Source organism: Sander lucioperca, chromosome 4, assembly GCF_008315115.2.
Source record: "Sander lucioperca isolate FBNREF2018 chromosome 4, SLUC_FBN_1.2, whole genome shotgun sequence".
NCBI classification, from domain to species: Eukaryota; Metazoa; Chordata; class Actinopteri; order Perciformes; family Percidae; genus Sander; species Sander lucioperca.
This window is the reverse complement of record NC_050176.1, coordinates 586,351-606,976: the sequence shown is the minus strand read 5'-3', so window position 1 is coordinate 606,976 and position 20,626 is coordinate 586,351. Positions and strand designations below refer to the sequence as shown.

Here is a 20,626-nt window from a genome sequence, read left to right as displayed (position 1 = left end):
CAGAGCAGAATGTGTCCTCAGAGCAGAATGTGTCTTCAGAGCAGAAGGTCTCCTCAGAGCAGAATGTGTCCTCAGAGCAGCATGTGTCCTCAGAGCAGCATGTGTCTTCAGAGCAGAATGTGTCCTCAGAGCAGCATGTGTCCTCAGAGCAGAATGTCTCCTCAGAGCAGAATGTGTCTTCAGAGCAGAATGTGTCCTCAGAGCAGCATTTCCCTCCGCTGTCTGTCCGTGAGCTCTGCTCTGTTGCTGAGTTGGAGCTTTGTAACTGTAATTATGTGTCTTTACATTTATTACTGCCCACACAACAGCATCACATAGGTTACACTTACCTGGTTGTTATTATTTGTTATAATAACAGTAACAAATCAAAAGAATTCTATAAAATTAAAATGATCTACAAAGCCTTTTAGACGAGCACAAACGTGCTATAATGTAAAATAAAGACGCAAACATTCCCTTATTAACAAGTACACAAGTGTATTATTTTCTTTTATTTATATATGCAAGCAAGTTTATGTCTTTACAAATAAAAAAGCCACTGTCTGCCCAGGCTGTTGGCACACATATGTACAAAAATGGAGGAGTGAATCAGATAAAGCCTGCTACTAAGCAACCAGAGTGAAGTACAAAAAGTCTAGAATACTATGGTGAAACAGAAAAACAATACTCCCATTGTCCAAGATGTCCAACCTGACATTAAGCATGGGTCTGGAACATGTGATGATCACAGACTAACATTATAAGCTTTACATCTGGGCTGCAGAGGATCCTAGCTTTCCTCCTGTGAGACAGAGCGGAGGGTTTATAGATGCAAAAACAGATCAAATCTTTTTCACAGAGGGTTAGATATCAGATTTCATGTTTTGAAATCCATGCTTTAATAAGCTGACATTGTCAGTTGTCTAAATCCTATCACAATAGGATGTGGCCAGGGGTGGACATGAAGGACGCAGGATTAGGATGCAGGATTAGGACACATTCATCTTTACTAGGGGACGTGGGTTAGATGAGGAGACTTAAACAATGGAGTGCGGGCAGCTCACATCCTCTCACTGATTCCAACAGCAGGCAGTAAATATCAGATTTCATTCAGGCTACCTTTACACCACCTGGCAAACATGACCCAATTTGACGTTTTTGCTCAAATTAAATCTATTTATATGTGGAGATCCAATTTAAGAGGAATGTATGTGCCAGGGTTCAGTCACTGCAGCCTGCAACCAGGCTGAACTCTTCTTCACCTTCAAATGGGATTGTGCAGCTCTAATATGCTTTGGAAGTAACCTGAAATGTTATTTGTTATTTGTATATTACCCCTTGTTGCCACTGTCCATTACAGATGATGATCTGGCTGTGTGTTGCTAGGTTACACATAGCTTTCCTCATACATCACTGACTCTTGAAATGCATGCAGGCACACAGCAAATCAGACATGGGTTAAATTTAAATTCAAATATGGTCACAAATGTGAATTGGACACCCAGATTTTAGCCTGAAGGGCCAGAATGAGGAAGACGATGTGAGCAGGATGATAGCTGGCCAGAGCAATACATTACACCACATCTGCAAATGTGCTTCATTAGGAGAAACAATTAAAAACACCATGATCATATCACTTAAGACTTGCAATCATAGATTCATGCACCAGTATGCCAGAAATGTACGGCTATGGATTTCTTGTTTACTTCTTGATTTCGTCAAACTGCTACAATATATTGCTCTGGTGGTAAACAACTGAGCAAGCAAGCTAGCTTAGCAACACCATTAGCAACAGGAACCGCAATACTGCACACTGAAACGTGGAAAACAAATCCAAACAGCAGAACAGCACCAGTGGAAAATAAGGATTTTTTTGTATAGTTTTAATCATTGAAATGATGACCATTGAATGCATAACCATGCCACAAACAACAACTAGATTCACTGTCTTTTTTTACCTAGTATAAGATTATCGTCATTTTTATCAATTCATTTGTTTTCTTCAGATTATAACCAATGCTGCAAGACTATACACAGATCCCACAATGGGATCTAAATGCACTTACACACCAAGAATGGGAGAGAGGAGAGAGAGAGAGAGAGAGAGAGAGAGAGAGAGAGGGAGAAGAGAGAAAGGAGAGACGGAAAGAGAGAGAGAGAGCGAGAGAGAGAGAGAGAGAGGGAGAAGAGAGAAAGGAGAGACGGAGAGAGAGAGAGAGAGAGAGAGAGAGAGAGAGAGAGCTCACAATGGTCAATAAAATAAGTGCACAAAAACTATTTTTTTTTCATTTATCTGAAGTTAAAAACACTGACAAGACATCCATTGTCAGGCAATGAAATGATAGAATACTGTTACTGTAAAACTAGACCCTTAAAAATACTGAGTGAGCAGCCGAGATACACCTGAACAGGACACGAGTCTGCTGGAGTCCACACTCATCAGAGCTTTCATTCTGTCAGCGCTGCATTTACACAAAGAACCAGATCTAAACAAAATAAGCTTGGAACCAATGGTTTGGGAGAAAGGCCAGACAAGCCAAAGCTTAGTGTCTACATGGACACGCAGCCACTCAAGGTCTTATAGAAGGGTGAAACCTCACGGCTTCTGCCTGACCAAGACCAAGTCAAGTATCAAACAGAGAGATGTGGTCACATAGTGGCTGAGGCGCCATGTTTGCCTGTTAAAGGACCATACAGGTGCACAGCCGCAGAACCTTTTCCAAGGTACACCATTAGTTTTAGATAGTCAGCCAATTGATTACTGCCATGTGGGAATCATCTGGCACTGACTCAGACCTCTATATTCCCTCTATATTGATGTATATGTGTGTGTGTGTGTGTGTGTGTGTGTGTGTGTGTGTCTGTGTGTCTGTGTGTGTATGCGTGTTGGGCTCCTCCAGACTCACTCACCAACAGGTCATCCTTCTCCGGCTGCTCACCTCCACTGTTTCACATATATATGTATATCTTTTTACAGAGTTCATGTAGGTACAGTGCTTAATACTGCCCACAAAAAGGAAAAAGAAAAAAAGAACATTTACTTTTCCCCTTAATAATCAATAATTTCACATTTAAAAAGTCTCATAGATTAAAAGTTGATAATAAAATAGTGAAATGTTCTTGCTGAAATAATTACGGCTCAGAGCAATGGCGGTGTGTGTGTGTGTGTGTGTGTGTGTGTGTGTGTGTGTGTGTGTGTGTGTGTGTGTGTGTGTGTGTGTGTGTGTGTGTAATGACTAATGTCTTCCTCAGTACAGTAATGACGTCTCTACTGGCAGATAGAGAGTCTTCCCTTCCCTTCCCTCCACAGCTGGACCAATCCGCTCCCTCTAATGCTGGCTCAACACAACTTCACGGATGACACAAACATCCTGGGCGTTCCCCCTGGCCATTGAGGATTCACATCTTTTAGATGTGACATGCTGAATAGGGACCTGGTTCCTTCAGCGCCTCTGATTCACTGTTCCCATCTCTCATATCAAACACCCCAGCAACTCAACTCAACTCTTCATGAGAGGGACAACCAGCTCAGCCTTTACAACCTGCACTACCAACACAGCACCCACAATGCATCTGGGCATGTCACCAATGACAAACACAACTTACTAAGAAGTGCTCATTTTGGTCACATTAGGGCTGGTTGAAAGAAAGTTATAAAAAAGAAAACACGAGATTAAAAAGGTGATTGATGTATACTCTGTGTGTGTGTGTGTGTGTGTGTGTGTGTGTGTGTGTGTGTGTGTGTGTGTGTGCAGAACCACTGAAATATAGTATCATAACATGAAAATGTGAAAGTGATGTTACCCAACACCCCACACACACACACACACACACACACACACACCTGCCCCATATAAATACCCCAATGTTAAAATTACACATAAATAATACTGATAAAAATGTGGCAAAATTCCAAAAAGGGAGACATTATTTATCAGACTGATGAGAACATGACACATGTAAAAAAGACTTTGTGCTGAAAAGATGTGCTGTTTCTGAGGACAGATCCCCAGTTTCCACTGACGGGATGAAGCCCCGTTTCATTAGCCGTTTCAGTTCCCACAGGCATCTCAGCTGCTTTTATGCTTAAAGAGCCCGAAGTATGATATAGAGTACAAATAGAGCTATTTTTGGAAAAAAAGATCATTTCTGACATCATCTTCATCTGCGTCTTTTCTGAATCAAAATACGCTTTCATTATCATTATTACATGAAACTATTAAGCCTGCGTTTCATTTCCAAAAGCTGACCGTCTGTGGAACAGGAATATGTGGAACAGCTAATGAAACTGAGCTCAGGATGAAGAGGTACCGTAGCAGAGAAAGAGGAAGGGTTTGGGGGGGGGGGGTTATCAAAGCTACCCATCAGTACCCGGGTACACGTTTCCTTGGAGAGCGTCTTTCTCTGCAATACACCTTATCATAATGTGGTGACACGACACAACACCACCATAGAACACTGGCTGCACAACACCGACTGTGTGTGTGTGTGTGTGTGTGTGTGTGTGTGTGTGTGTGTGTGTGTGTGTGTGTGTGTGTGCGTGCGTGTGTGTGTGTGTGTGTGTGTGTGTCTGCTGTAGATCGTTGACTGCAGCATGCCATGCTAACAGCTGTGATGTCACAGTTTAGCACGGTGACCAATGGTAAGCCAGGAACACTGACACAAACAAAAGACCAAACTTTTTGGGTAATCTTGGCATTTTTAAAAGGAAAAAGCACAGCCGGCCAAAACGTATCAAACCAATCAGACGCTGAGGGCCCCCAGGGGCCACAAAGCACATTAACATTTGGAACAGTTCTCTGGGTTCTTCTGTTCATCTTGTATGTTTTGTGTGCTTTTTTTATACATGCACTGTACAGTTTTGTTAGTTTGTTACCTTTTCCATGGTTATTTGAGTTTCTGTCTGTGATGTCAGGCTAGTTTCAGCGGATGTTTCTGCACACTGACACAGTGCAAAGCTACTCTGGGGAGTTGAAGGGGAAGGAAAGCTTAGGGCCCAAAAAGGCGGAGACCGGGCCTGGTCCATTTAGGCCTTCATATGAAGAAATCTTCAGAGTGAAATATTATGAACTACTTAAAGTTGATTCAGCCAGATTTTCTTTCTGGAACCATTTAAATTGAGAAATGATGCAATGATGGAGTTTCAGCAGTCTGCCATCAGCAGCACCGTGCTCTCGCTTGTTTCCATTCTGAAGGGAAAGGGCAACATAGCGGATGCTAAGGTGTTAGCATAGATCACCTGAGCCAATGATCTACTGCATGGTGTTTGTGTTTTATAATTTTTATGTCATCAACTCATCCCTGCCTTCTCCTGTCTTTGAATGTATGTTTTTGTTGTTTTTTCACTCATGTATGTGTGTGTGTGTGTTTGTGTGTGTGTGTGTGTGTGTGTGTGTGTGTGTGTGTGTTTATGTGTAGGCATTGAGACGTTCTTTGGAGCGTGTGGAGTGGATGTCGTGCAGCTCCTGCTCCTCCTTGGACTTGATGTCCTCGTACTTCTGCATCCGGCTGGCGTCCTTCAGGTAGCCCCAGTTAGCCGCCAGCGCCATCAGGAAGTGGACCTGAGCAAGGAGAGGAGAAGCCAGGCTTAATCAAAGTACACATCTCAACTTGGAAAATGCACATCACCAGTATCACCAGAACAGTGTTTCATAACTTAACAATATATCAAATCTTAAAGCATTCATTTCTCAAACTGACTCAGAAACTGGTTCATTCATTCATCTCGAGCAGGTTTGACTACTGTAACGCTCTATTTGCAAGATTATCCAAACAATCAGTAGGACGCCTCCAACTCATTCAACACATTATCATTTGAACACATTACTCCAGTACTCAAATCACTTGTATGGCTCCCAGTACAATACAGAATCACTTTGTAAATGCTGCTGTTAGTCTATAAAGCACTGACTGGTTCATCTCCTCAGAACATCTCTGACTTTCTCACTGATCATTACCCCATCAGGCCTCCCAGGTCATCAGGCAGAGGCCTTCTAGCTGGACCCAGAACCAGATTCAGGTCGGGGGAAGGGGGGTCCTGCTCTCTGGAACAAGCTGCCTGGTGACCTGAGCTCCATCACAACTGTCCACATTCACAAGCAAGCTCAAAACCTTACTATTCTATCAGGCATTTTATTAGTGTGTGTGTGTGTGTGTGTGTGTGTGTGTGTGTGTGTGTGTGTGTGTGTGTGTGCGTGTGTGTGTGTTTGTCTGCTGTAGATCACTGACTGCAGCATGCCATGCTAACAGCTGTGATGTCACAGTTTAGCACGGTGACCAATGGTAAGCCAGGAACACTGACACAAACAAAAGACCAAACTTTTTGGGTAATCTTGGCATTTTTAAAAGGAAAAAGCACAGCCGGCCAAAACGTATCAAACCAATCAGACGCTGAGGGCCCCCAGGGGCCACAAAGCACATTAACATTTGGAACAGTTCTCTGGGTTCTTCTGTTTACTGCTTCTCTTTCTTAAACCCTTATCATCTTGTATGTTTTGTGTGCTTTTTTTATACATGCACTGTACAGTTTTGTTAGTTTGTTACCTTTTCCATGGTTATTTGAGTTTCTGCCTGTGATGTCAGGCTAGTTTCAGCGGATGTTTCTGCACACTGACACAGTGCAAAGCTACTCTGGGGAGTTGAAGGGGAAGGAAAGCTTAGGGCCCAAAAAGGCTGAGGCCGGACCTGGTCCATTTAGGCCTTCATATGAAGAAATCTTCAGAGTGAAATATTATGAACTCCTTAAAGTTGATTCAGCCAGATTTCCTTTCTGGAACCATTTAAATTGAGAAATGATGCAATGATGGAGTTTCAGCAGTCTGCCATCAGCAGCACCGTGCTCTGTGTGTGCATTCTTATATGCTTTGTTCTCATGTTACAGTTTTTGCTGATTGCTCACACACTGAAATCAAAAGTATTACACAATTATCAAAACATTGGCCCAGTTGTGCACCACTATAAGCACAATGTCAGCCTCACACTTTTTGCAAAACAATACACACAGTGATTTGCAAAACACTAAACACACTTGTATACATTAGACACAGAAGTATATCATGATGTCACTTCCTTGCAATTCCAAAGCACTGACTGTCAAATGACCACACCTATGAGCCAATCTGTGAAACACAGCCATCAGGTGCACAAACTCATGATTGCTTAATTGTAGACACACCAATCAGGTTTAAGCACTATAAAAATGCAGCAGGTAAGTCTTTTCTGCACTGTATTTTCAGTTGTTTTTAGATCTTTCTTTTGTTTGTTGTTTGTTGTTGTTGTTGTTGTTTGTTTGCTGAGCCAACAGTCTTATGCACACTACTGTTGTAGCATGGAAACTGGGACATGTTTTGTTGTGATTCTCCATGTTGACATGTTGACTGATTTGGGTATATGGAGAGAAATGAACTGTATTTTCCTCAGTCTGCAGAATTGGTCTTGTGTAGTGTTTGGTGAACTTACAGTTTTTTCCAATTGCTAACACACTAAAATGACATGCATAGCACAATTATTTAAACTGACACACAGAGAGCAAAACGTCTTCTCAAGTCTCCAAAAGTCTAAACACATTTTCTGCTTTACACACATGGCACTTTTTAAATGCACTGAACACGGTTCTGTGACTTAAAGTCACATGTTTGCCATTTCAAAACACTGCCATTCAAAATGACACTAGGTGAGCTAATTGGCCAATATATGTGCCACCTGGCCAAACACCTCAATGGTTAATTGTTACCACTTCAAACAGGAAGTAAGCACTATGATGCTATATTTCTATATATTTTTTCTGCACATTTTTTCTGCAATTTTCTTTTTCAGTTTACTGTTTTTTGTGAGCATATTTTTGTTCAGTCCAATGTAAATATATCTGCTATGCATATGTTGCACTGACTTGTCTGGTGAAAAATAAATTTTAAAAATCTGCAAATACTTCTGTGCATGTGAACAATCTGAAGAATTTTCTACAATTTGAACTATTTTAGTATTATGGCAAAGCATATTAAAGATGAGAGTGCTTTTCATTATGCCCAACAGTGTGTAGCTGGTTAGACAAAAATCTGGTAATATGAATGAAGTGTGTGCCATTTGGTGGAAAAATTTGATTTTGATAATGCTATATGTAGTTTTGGTTGCAGTACTTCATTTTGCAGGATCTATGAGGTATTTTGCAGTTTGGGTGTGTGGTTTTGTGAACTGTGTTAAGTATTTTGATAAGTATTTTAGCAAATGGAAAAAAACTGTATTGTATATTTGCACTTTCTCTGTGTACTTAATTTTCAGTACTCTAATCACTAAGAAGTAGAATTGCTAAATGTGTTTTAGGTTAGCAACAGCAGTGTGTAACTGGTTCAAACATAATTAAGTCATATGAAATGTGTGTGTTTCATATGGTAACAAAATATGTTTTTTATAAATTAGTAGTAGTAGATACATTTATTGTCCCCGTGGGGCAGTTGGGTTTGCGGCACAGTCGCAAGGCACTTCATTCTTCATCAGGGACCATTTGTTTGTGTCATATGTCTGATGTCCTGTCCATCAGACATATGACAGAAACAAATAGTCCCTACATCAGATACCGACAGACATAACATGAAGAACATACATCACACACTACAATACACTTTACGCCCTTGGGTATGACCAGGCCAGCTGGACATCTACATCTTAGTGTATAGTTTTTGCAAGAGTGTGTCATTTTGTAAAGGGTCTGAGGTGTTCTGTTAATTGGGTGTGTGGTTATGCTAATTGTGTGTAGTGTTTTGAAAAACTGGTCCCTGTTTTCAAAATAATGCTTAAGCAATCGGAAAAAAATGTAATGCCAATATTTTAATATTTTGTCTTTCAATGTTATGTACCGTATTTGATGTAAAGTGGCACCTTTAGTCCAAAAGGTGCCCCCAAGCCAGACAGACAGCCAGACAGCCAGAGAGAAAGACAGACAGGCAGACAGGTAGGCAGACAGACAGACAGCCAGAGAAACAGACAGACAGACAAATAGACAGGCAGACAGGCAAGCAGACAGACAGACAGACAGACAGATGAAGGCTGACTAAGGCCATAGATGGACGTGGTTGCATCAGATACATGTAGGAAGATTTACTCTCACATTCATTCTTTAATAACTTTCAAATTCGTATTACCCAACTATACGCCATTAGATAAAAGCTTCTACACTAGATGCCTATCTGATAGTGCTATAGCTAAATTTAAGGCCGTTATTCCAACAGCATTTCATTTAATACCAATGCCTTAATATAACAGAGGACTCTTATGTTAACTTTAGTCCCTCCTAAATTGATAATTTTGTAGACGGTGCTGCGGCCTCGCTACGGACGACATTAGACATTGTTCCTCCTCTCAAAAAGAAGATGACGAAACAAAGGTAACTAGCACCTTGGTATAACTCCCAAACCCGCAAATTAAAACAAACCTCGAGAAAACTTGAAAGTAAATGGCGTTCCACCAATCTGGAAGAATTGCGATTAGACTGGCAAGATAGTCTGAAAACATAAAGGAAGGCCCTCAGAAATGCCAGAGCAGCCTATTACTCATCACTAATAGAAGAAAATAAGAACAACCCAAGGTTTCTTTTCAGCCCTGTAGCCAGGCTGACAGAGAGTCACAGCTCTATTCAGCCAAGTCTGTTATGGGGCAGCTGCAGTGTTTCCCTGTTCCTTGTGTGTGTTTCCCAAGGGGGTAAGCGAGCGTCCACAAAGCGTAGCTCCTATGGAGCCATTTTGTTGCTATCAAGCCATCACCTGCTGTAGCATCCCATTGACTGCCATTCATTTTGGTGCCACTTTGACAGCGAAAAACGTTACATATGAAGCGTTTAAAGACTCTATTTGTCCATTGTTTATTTCTAAAGAAACACGACAATGTATAAAAGGCTCCATTACCTTGTACCTCACGTTATGGCTCCGTAGCAGACGTTTTTGTAAAAATAGGCTAACGATTGTGTCATAACCACGCGACTTACTGTCGCATAGTAGAGGGATTACCGTATAGTACAGGAGAAGCTCGCAGGCAGTTTCGACTTACGTTTAATTACTAATGTTAACTAGCATTTTAGTTAGCAGTAATTAGCCTGTGCCTATGTTATCTCCTTACATATACCTACGTTCTCCGTCTCTGCAAGATTGGGAATGATTGAGATTTCTCTTGGCACAGCTACCAGAAGACTTCCAACTTTCAGACAGGTTGCTCACGTCACATCTATACGTCATCAAGCTCAGTTGGAGGCTGCGCAGTAACGCTCAGCCATTACCGGAAAAGTGCTTCTAATATACTTCACTGGTCTCCGTAGAAAACAACGGCGTCACTTTGTTCACTTCTTTAACTGTCTGTGGTGTTTCCCCCTTTCCCTTGTGTATCTGTCTGTCTCCCAGTGTGTGTATGTAGGTTGAGGGGCGTGGCCGTTCAATCAGCCACTCATCCAGCGCAGCTACTGCCAACCTTCTCACCTCCAGTACTAAAGCCCAGGTTAATTTCACCACCATCGCCAGATCTGTCTCTCCACTATTGTGGTAAGTCGGCCCACAGTGTTTAAGCTTTGTTTGTCCTAGTTTGTTCCCAGTCTTGTCACTGCTTCAATGAAGTGACTAACTTGCCACCCCCACATTTGGATCTGAGGGAAACTGGTTTGGATCACCACTGCCTGCCTGCTGTCTAAACCCACAGCCTTGGTCCTTTCATTCTCTACTGCCATAGGAACAGATCCTCATTCAAACTCTTTAAACCTGCTTCTCAGTGGCTCCTGTGTGAATCTCTGTGTTGCGGCTCAGAATCTGCAACTTAACAATGTATGCCTATAGCTCTCAGTAGTGACGATTTCATGAGCTTCTTTAATGATAACTATTAGAGATGTAATTCATCACCTCCTGACCTCAACCTGTTTCTGTTCATTTTCGAATGCAGGAACCCTAGAAACAGCTGTAAGACCTGACTATACACTAATATTTAGATTGCTTTTCTCCTATCGACCTTCACCAATTAACGCTAAAGATTTCTTCAGCTAAGCCATCTACCTGTCCATTATGTTTTTATATTCTGAATTGTCGTTTCCCTTTACATAATTAAAGATATTTCCTGCATAAATTGATGCAGAAAAAGGTAGAAATAGGTGCATAAAAATTCAGTGTCCAAGGGTTAGATGCTCAAATTTTTGCTGTGGGAGGACCCCCAGACCCACCCACATCATACATCACCCCACAAATCGGAAAATCTATGGCTATGGGTTTCCCAGCCAGCTGTGATGAGGTCAAATGTTTGAGCCATCTAACTAACATCTACATACTGGGCAGCTACAATGAACCGACACTGGCTGTAACAAGCTGGGCAAGCCAATCACTGTTTTTGTGATCTGATCTGTGTGCGTTGCCCTCAGTTTATGTAAATGTGTAAACATGCTTCAGCTACTGACGTCTACATCCAGACAGGTGACAACACCTTTCTGTGTCTGGAGAGATTCACATTACTGAGGAAAAACAGATTGAAAATCACTCGCTCAGCGTCTCACTCACACACACACCCTCCCAGCATGCACTCTGAGAGAGACAGGAGGGAATCTACGCTTAACATCAAACAGCCCCGAAATCACCAAACCCACCAGACTCCATGTAAATAAACAGTACTTTTATCATCGTAAAACAGACTTCATTCAAAGTCGTCAGGAACAAAATAAAACTATCAAAGGCCATCTTGGTCTTGGTTTCTCTTTCCACTATTCCAACAATCACCACTCTGGTTTGGTTGAAATAAATCCTTAATTCACCCATTTACATGTGACAGTATGCTGGTTTTATACACACTAAAAGTACTAATTATTTACATGGAGTATGTAGAGCAGGCAAAAGGGATTTGTGGAAGAGAAAGCATTCAGAATACATGTTTGTTCTATTGGCAATGTAATACAATAAAATAAATCACCTGGGGAAAACAAGGCACAAAGAAAAAAAGTGCTGTCCTGTATGTGGTCACTAGGGGGCACCAGAGTTCAACAAGCTAACACAACACAGCTGCTGATGCTCAAAAACCATGAACTGAAATATGCTATAAAGCTCTGTATTCAATTTTATTTATAGTGTCAAATCATCAGGAGTTATCTCAGAACACTTTACAGATAGAGTAGGTCCAGACCACACGCTATAATTTACAGAGACCCAACAATTTCCCACGTGCAAGCATTTGGTGCAACAGTGATAAGGAGAAACTGTTTATCTGATGAGCAGGTGGCACCTTGTATGGCAGCCTCGGCCACAAAGTATTAAAATGAAATGAGCTGGTTTGACCATGGAGATGGGAGATACGGTTAGCTTGACCGCAGGCGTTTGTTGCATGGGTGGTCCGTTTCAGTGTCAGTGGTCAGTGTAACGTTAGTCCGCTAGTGTGGCACGTATAATTGTACAAATCCACAATGTCCTCCTCTCTGGGTTTTTGTTCTGAGATGGGATTCTTTAGAAACACAACCTAGGCTGGCCTCCTTTCGGTTTGTGCATCCAATTAACGAACAACTATCTGACATTTTGGCTAAAGCTGAGCTGACTCGTTGGCGGACAGTGGAGGGCAGCTTCTTTTTGCTCTCCAGGTGGGGGTTCCCATAGTGCTGTGACATGAAAACTACGAATAGGTGCTTTGAGAATGGTTTCTATCATTTGCACTTCTAAGGACAAAAACTAATGCAAACCCTTCAAAGACAGAACATTGTCTTTTTTTTAAAGAGATTTTGTACAATACTAGACTTTTGAGTATATAGCACTGTAGGTGTGTCCATTTCATTCCTACTGTAAAGTAGATCCACGGGTTGGAGGCCATGCCTATTAGTGCCAATTAGTACCCCCCGCCCATGGCCAATCAGATATGAGTATAATGGTCCTCACCATGGCGATGACAGCAGCTCCTGCTCCTGCCAGTGTGCACACGAACAGATGGAAGGTCAAGTCCAGCTGTAACACAAGAAATTCAGAGTTTACATTGTTCTGCTCTTTGTCTTTAAACAGGTCACACATTCTATCAGCTGGCTCTTCTCACCTCGTTGGATTCACACATCTTGAAGAACTTCTCAGATCCTGTACACACCTTTCTTTCCTCAGAGATGGCCACCGCTCCTGATGAACACACAAACTCCTCATTACTCTAGCCATCTATTTAACGCTGATAAATCAACTGAAGAACTTTCCTGCAGCTCTGAAAGTGTCTCTGTAGTTATTGAATTAGATTGGCAGAGATTGCTGGTGCTGCACTGTTGGCCCCTGGGAAGTGTCCTGTGTGAGCACAGTGTGCTGCTGGGAACAATGCACACTGACCTCAATATTATCCAAACTTTCACGAACCAGTGAAATGTTGTAATTATTCCCTATGAGAAATGTCCATTAGATGCAGTAATGAGTCTGCTGACAGCAGGCCAGTCTGCACTTTAAAGTGGACAGCACATGGCAGTGCTGCCAGAGACTGCACAATGCCTCTTGGTGTGTGTCTTCAAACAATTATAGACCTATATCCATTATATGTTCTGTTCTGTTGCTAAAGTCTTTGAAAAATGAAATATTCATATTCAATTTTCACATGATCTCAGTACCAACAATATCCTATCACCATTTCAATCTGGCTTCAGGTCTAATGACTCCACAACTACTGCCCTTCTTTAAATCACCAATGATGTGTCCCATGCTCCTGATAATGGTGAACTCACAGGAGCCATCTTTATTGATTTACCTACACCTTTTGATTTTGTTGACCACTATTTGCTTTTAGATACGCTCCATGCCATCTTGGTGTATGGCTTGATTCTGAACTCTCATTCAAATTACACACTGATCATGCGATGTGTAAAGTCAACTTTGGAATCAATGTCTTACATCTATCTCGAAATCGCTTCCCACGCAGTGTTCGTATGAAACTTGCCTCTCAACTTATACTTCTGATTCTTGACTATTGTGCTGATGTTGTCATATTGATAATTGTGTTTCTATTTATTTTTATTATTTTTTATTTTTTCTGTCACTCCTCTGTTGGTATGTAGTGATTGTGTTATATGTTTGGACCCCCTTGAAAATGAGATGATACATCTCAAGGGGGTTATCCTAATAAACACAATTTGAACAAAATAGATGATAAAGCACGTGCTTCACGGCGTGGCTACACGCCGAGCTGTCAATCAGGACAGAGGCCAACCTCAAGGCTTCGAAACAACCACACCACAAGCCACTGGGTGGGTCACTGCTGCTACATCCATTATTCTTACAGTTTGTGAGTTAAACAGGGTTCCAGTGTTTTAAAATGTTTGTACAGAAACCCAAAAAACATTAACTGTGCCCACAGCTAAACATGGAACTTTATGCTGTACAAACCTCTGTAGTGTTAGATTTGAAATGCATCTTCTAACAAGCTTATATTTCCTATTTTTCTACAGTCTTTGTAATATCAGTCTAAATGATTGTATTTAACTTAGTTGATCCTTTGTTTTAGGGTTTTTACTTTGTTATTTTGCTACCTGTATGTTCTTTCACACAATCCTCATATCCAAGCAGAAAATAGATTTTGTCCTAAAACAGACACATATGTAAAACGACAAAGTCAGAAGTGCCAGTGCCACCTTAATAGTCAAACCGTCCTCACCCAGAAAATGGACGAATTGGCCGATTGTGCAAGCAGCTTCTAACCCATATTTCAGCTTGTTGTTGGCCGGTGACCTCTAGTAGCTGTAGTAATTATTGAGGGAGCAAATACGGAAGTAAGGCAACATAGTCATAAGGGTAGATCCTAAATCGGATCTGCTACCATGGTCGACGTAGTTAGGTCAGAGAGGATCTTTGGTTTGGTTTGGGCATGGGGAGTGAGGATTGGTTAAGATTAGGGTAAGAATACCAGTGTAAGCCAATCAGAGGCAGAATAAGGCAGAATAATGCCACCTTCACACTGGCACTTGAAATCAGCTCCGTAATACGAAATGCGCCACCAGTGGACATCGTACTACACCGTTGAAAGCCTTGGAAGCGAGTAGGAAAAAAATGGCGGAGAGACTAGAACGACTCATTCTCTGTCATTGTCCTCTCATCTGAGGGCTATAGAGATATAAACAGAAAAGCTGCTGCTGCTGCGTGGAGAAAAGTTGCCCAGGATGTTGTTATGTCGGCGTAAGGGTTAGGGTTCCTTCCGTCGACACATCTAGCAGATCCGATCTAGCATCTACCAGTTATAAGAACCCAAGACTCTGCATAAGGAAGAAGATTGAGGTGGTGGATCGTTAAAACATGTGAAGCCAAAAGTGCCAACTGAGACAAACACATGTCCAAGTCCAAAGGCCGTCTAGCAACATCTTCTAATAAACTCAGAGGCACAGGCTGGGGTTGTTCAACCACTAATAGAGTCCAGGTTAGTTCAGCTTCATCAGGCCTTTTGAGTAGGGAGAAGATTCTGGGCTCCATTGTGGCACATGGTACACTGTGGGCTTTCTACTGGTAATTTGGCAATGTTGTCGCACACACACAGGTTTTTCCATCGTGTGTGCCAGTTACTTGCCTGCACAAAGTGGGAGGATGCACACAGTATGTGTTTTGTCAGTAATCAGGCAGTGCAGGGAGAATTTGCAGTCAAGGAGTATGAGAACATGTATTGTAGCACAAGATGAATGGCAGACTGTATTCAAAAGCTGACCAACACCTTCTGTGTACAAGAAGAAACCCGTTTCTACTTTAATAAATCCCAAAGGGAGGAAAAAGAGATGTTTCTTTCAAACTGTATCATTTAGAGTTGTGATCTGAATGGTCAGTACGGACAGCAGTTCTCCTCAGGCCAGAGCAGCATGGAAGAATTTGGACTCAGAAAGCCTAGACAGATAGAAGCTTTCCTCTGTCGTCTCCATGGTTTAAATTCAAGTGAGTGGAATACCAGTGTTGAAAATTGACTTTACCGTAAAAAGCAGTCTTTACGCCCTGTGGCATATGAACATAGAAGATAGGTGTCTTTCTTATCAGATGTCTTCTTTTTTCCTTTTCTGCTACAGGACTTGTGAATTTGCCCAACATACTGTAGGCAAAGGTTGTCTGCTGCCATAACTTCAAAGAACATTGCATAAGATAAAGCAGCGATGATAACTATTTTTATGTCAAGAGATGGATATCTATTTTAATAATATATTAATATTGAAATATATGTGATGTTACCATGGCACATACCGAACTGACGCAGGTCCAGGCAGAGGTTGGCTCCCTCCACCAAGCTGGTGTTCTGACACATGGACCAAACATTGAAGTACATAAAGACGGGCAGGCTGGTGAATGCTGTCACTCCGAGCCAAACCAGGAAGAACAGGTAGGCCAGGAAAATGAGCTGAGAACACAGAGACAGCACATCAGCAGGGACAGACAGGAGAGACGGGTCACACCATTCAATGGACACCAATCTTTGTTAAAAGTTGTAATTGCAATGAAAAATGTATAAAACATTGTTAAAAAAATAATAAAAACCCACACCATTCAAAGATCCATGGTGTTTCAGGTTTACAGTTTTTTTTCGATTGCTAAACGACAGTGGTCACAACTGAAGCCACATGTGCAAAACTGTCACCTGAGCTGAACAGTTCACATCTCCTGCAAAACCCATTCCAAGCAATCCTCATTGAGACAATACACACAGTCACTCAGAACACACTGAGAGTAAAAACACCAAGACACAAATTACAAACTTTTCATCTTTACAGTTTCAATCATTTGAGTGAATTTACACTCATCAATATTTTATTTAAAGAAAAGATATAGATTTTATGATATACTAATTTTTACGTAAGGTAACCAAGCAGGAATGAAAATCAGCAGTTTGCTTCAATATAGTATTTTGTCTCTAGTAATTTATGGAATTACTGGAAAAAAAACTAAAGGTACATAACAGTAACAAAGAATAGTGTGACTAATCCTGCCTCTCTCCAGCATCATGTTGCAAGTTTTCTTCATCACAGTGGATGCCTGCATCATCTCTAAATACTAATGAATGTGGTGTTTCCATTGCTTTCACCTCCATTACTTTCTGAAAACAGTAAGAACGCAGTTTTACTATAGTAAAGATGTAGTGTTTTTCACTTTTGTTTAATAGCTGTGTATGTAACCTCAGACATCTTACCTGGACATATTGGTATCTTTGCTCTTTTACCTGTTTACTGTTTCTCTCAAACAGTACAATGAATAACTGTTTCATTCTTATTTGCTGTTTGTATACAAAAGAAAGGCTTTTTGACCTTTCTCTATATACTGTTTTTTTCGATTGCTAAACGACAGTGAGCACAACTGGAGTAACGTGCAAAACTCTAACTAGAGTCTGCACAGCAGCATTCATGTGGACCAATCTCTAGTTCTAGTTCTAGTTTTCATTGCTTGAACACAGTTTTAAAAACTCTACACACTTATCCCATGATTTATCCCACAAAGTGCACAACACTGTGGATTTACAGCACTTTGTTCAAATGCTAACACACTGCTGTCAAAACTGTTAACTACACATTCAAAACAGAATAGATTTCAGTCTGGTGCCTATCAAACACTGCTGATTGCAATTTTAGCTGACAGCCTAAGCAGGTGTCCTGTTTTAGACTAGTTAGTGAACATATACGGTATTTATACAGAGAAAGCTCAGAAAGTCTTTTTTTGTATTCAAACACCAAATAATAATGAAACAATTAAACACTGTACCATTTCAGAGAAACATTACAGTTTTTCTCAATTGTTTACACACAAATACTGGTACTTGAGACACAATGACCACAACATGTAACTCATGCACCAACCCCCTGAACCAATTCTGCTAAACTACAAGCACAATCCCTGCTTTACACTCAAATTGCAGTTCTAAAACACACTTTTTTTCAAAACACTACACACAATTCTCTGCATTTGGCACAATTTTCATGAAGAAAAGCTCTTCTTTTCACAAGGAACACACTGCCATTCAAATATGCACACTGACTCATCACATGGGCAAACACCTGTCACACAGTTTTAAAATTAGCAATCAGAGCTTTAGCATAAAAGGGCAACAGGTGAGCTCTTCTGTTTTGGAGAATTTTTTTCTGCCTGGAGATGGAAAGTGTATGACCGAAATCCACAAACGTGTATACCTCTTCTCCAAGCTATGGAAGAGCATGTGGAGATATAGCAGTTGATGCTTTTCATGGCTGGCTTCGCCATGCTAGGCGATATTTCCCCCGCTGCTTGGCCAGGGAAAACATTGCTTGTGATGTGGATGAGGTGCTGTGGCCAGGGCGAAACAGAGAGGATGCAGCATAGTTTTTTATTTTTTATTTTTTATTTTTTATTTTTTATTTTTTATTTTTTATTTTTTATTTTTTATTTTTATTTTTTTTATTTATTTATTTATTTTTTATTTATTTATTTATTTATTTTTTTACAGTAAATTATTCTGTTGTTTTGTATGTAGACCACTGTATGTATTGGGATGTACACTGTGTACATTGTTTTTGTGGGAAAAATAAAATATATTTGTTACTGTGTATTTGTGGGTTCTGAGTATAAAAACAATATTCTCAAATATTTTACAACACACTTATGTACGTACTGTCTGTAGTAAGTGTAACACTGAACAAAAGAAAGGCCTAAGTTATTATGATGAATGGAGAAGAAGTGTTTTCCATTCATCATAGTGTTTTACACTGAGCACATCAGTGTTCAACTGGTTCTTATAAATGTCTATTCATAGGATGGTTTGTGTGTGTCATTTGAAAACAAAATACCATTTTGAGAAGAAATAACATTGTTTAGAATGTAAAGTTTCATTTTGCAGGAGAATTGAGGGGTTTTGCCCATTGTGTGTGTGTTTTTTGATTTGTGTGTAGAGTTCTGAGAGTATGAGGCTTGCTTTCAGAAAATGTGTGTAAAGAATCGAGAAAAACTGTAAACAGGTGAAAGAGCAAAGATACCAATATGTCCAGGTAAGATGTCTGAGGTTACATACACAGCTATAAAAAATGTGTAAAACACTACATCTTTACTATAGTAAAACTGCGTTCTTACTGTTTTTCAGAAAGTAATGGAGGTGAAAGCAATGGAAACACCACATTCATTTGTACTTAGAGATGATGCAGGCATCCAATGTGATGAAGAAAACTTGCCGCATGATGCTGGAGAGAGGCAGGATTAGTCACACTATTCTTTGTTACTGTTATGTACCTTTAGTTTTTTTTTTTCCAGTAATTCCATAAATTACTAGAGACAAAATATATTATACTATACTGACGCAAATTGCTGATTTTCATTCCTTCTTGTTTACCTTACGTAAAATGGGTATATTATAAAATCTAAATCTTTTCTTTAAATAAACTATTGAGTAGTGTGAAGTCACTCAAACTGTAAAGATGAAAAGTTTGTAATTTGTGTCTTGGTGGTTTTACTCTCAGTGTGTTCTGAGTGACAGTGTGTGTTGTCTCAGTGAGGAGTGTTTGGCTGCACTGAGCCTGTTCTGAGACGTGTGTGAAGAGTTGTGTTGCTTGGAATGAGTTTTGCAGGAGATGTGAACTGTTTAGTTCAGGTGACTGTTGGTAGTGCGGACTGTAGTTTGCGTTTTGCACATGTGGCTTCATTTGTGCCCACTGTCGTTAAGCAATAAAAAAAAACTGTAAATGCCGTATATGTTCACTAACAAGTCCAAAACAAGACAGCTGCTTAGGCTTTCAGCTGAAATTGCAATCAGCAGTGTTTGAAATGCACCGGGCTGAAATCCATTCCGTTTTGAATGCATGGTTTTGACAGCAGTGTGTTAGCATTTGAACAAAATGCTGTAGATCCACAGTGCAGGTGGGATAAGTCATGGGATAAGTGTGTAAACTTTTGAAAACTGTGGTCAAGCAATGAAAAACGAACTAGAGTTTGGTCGTTTAGTGCCCTTGAGCGGTGACATGAAAGGTCTCTACATGTATAGGTCTGGGCATGTGTGTAATAAAAAAAAACAAAAGAGTGAAAAAATGGAATTTCCCCTTGCGGGATCAATAAAGTAATCTTAATATAGATATCAGTCTAAGATTATCAAATGTGTGACCAAATTACTTTTACATTCTATACTGCATTTAGTATGCAAAGTAGACTAATTTATATTCAATTGTGTGTGTGTGTGTGTGTGTGTGTGTGTGTGTGTGTGTGTGTGTGTGTGTGTGTATCTGTGTGTGTGTGTGTGTGTGTTCGTGTGATGAAATATCATATTATTAGACTTATCATTAACTACACAATCAGTGACTGCCAACTAGCCAAAACATCTTGCTAGAAGAACCCTTTCTGAGAGAGTCACAGTGGAATATAGAATGTCCGTGTATGACATACGAATGCAGTGAGGCAGCGTCCACACGCGGTGATTTTGAACTCTCCATAGAGATCCCTGATGGCTCCAGTGGTGAAGAAGCCCTCCACCAGCAACAGCACTCCAAACACAAAGAATCCAGCTGCCAGGCCGTAGATGATGTACTTCAGGATGTCGATACTGCGCAGAGAACACACACACACACACACACACACACACACACACACACACACACACACACACACACAGTCAGAGATAAGAAGTGAAGATGGAGGATGAGTCTGGATGTGGGATGGGGGGGGGGGGGTAACCAGCACTTTTCCTCTAATAATGAGTGGAAAAGGTGTATACTCAG

At 40.7% G+C, this 20,626-nt stretch overlaps 1 protein-coding gene across 1 annotated transcript in view; it reads right to left on the bottom strand.

Annotated features, from left to right (window-relative positions):
• Window positions 1-460: 460 nt before the first annotated feature.
• LOC116045729 (neuronal membrane glycoprotein M6-a-like) overlaps window positions 461-20,626 on the bottom strand; it is a 38,945-nt gene continuing 18,779 nt past the window's right edge. Inside the window, exons 3-7 of the mRNA XM_031293573.2 lie at window positions 20,295-20,451; window positions 16,152-16,305; window positions 13,006-13,082; window positions 12,855-12,920; window positions 461-5,540 (exon numbers count right to left, since the gene is read on the bottom strand). Coding sequence (XP_031149433.1) covers window positions 5,388-5,540; window positions 12,855-12,920; window positions 13,006-13,082; window positions 16,152-16,305; window positions 20,295-20,451 — 607 coding nt within the window. The 3' untranslated portion in view covers window positions 461-5,387. The remainder of the gene's footprint in view (window positions 5,541-12,854; window positions 12,921-13,005; window positions 13,083-16,151; window positions 16,306-20,294; window positions 20,452-20,626) is intronic.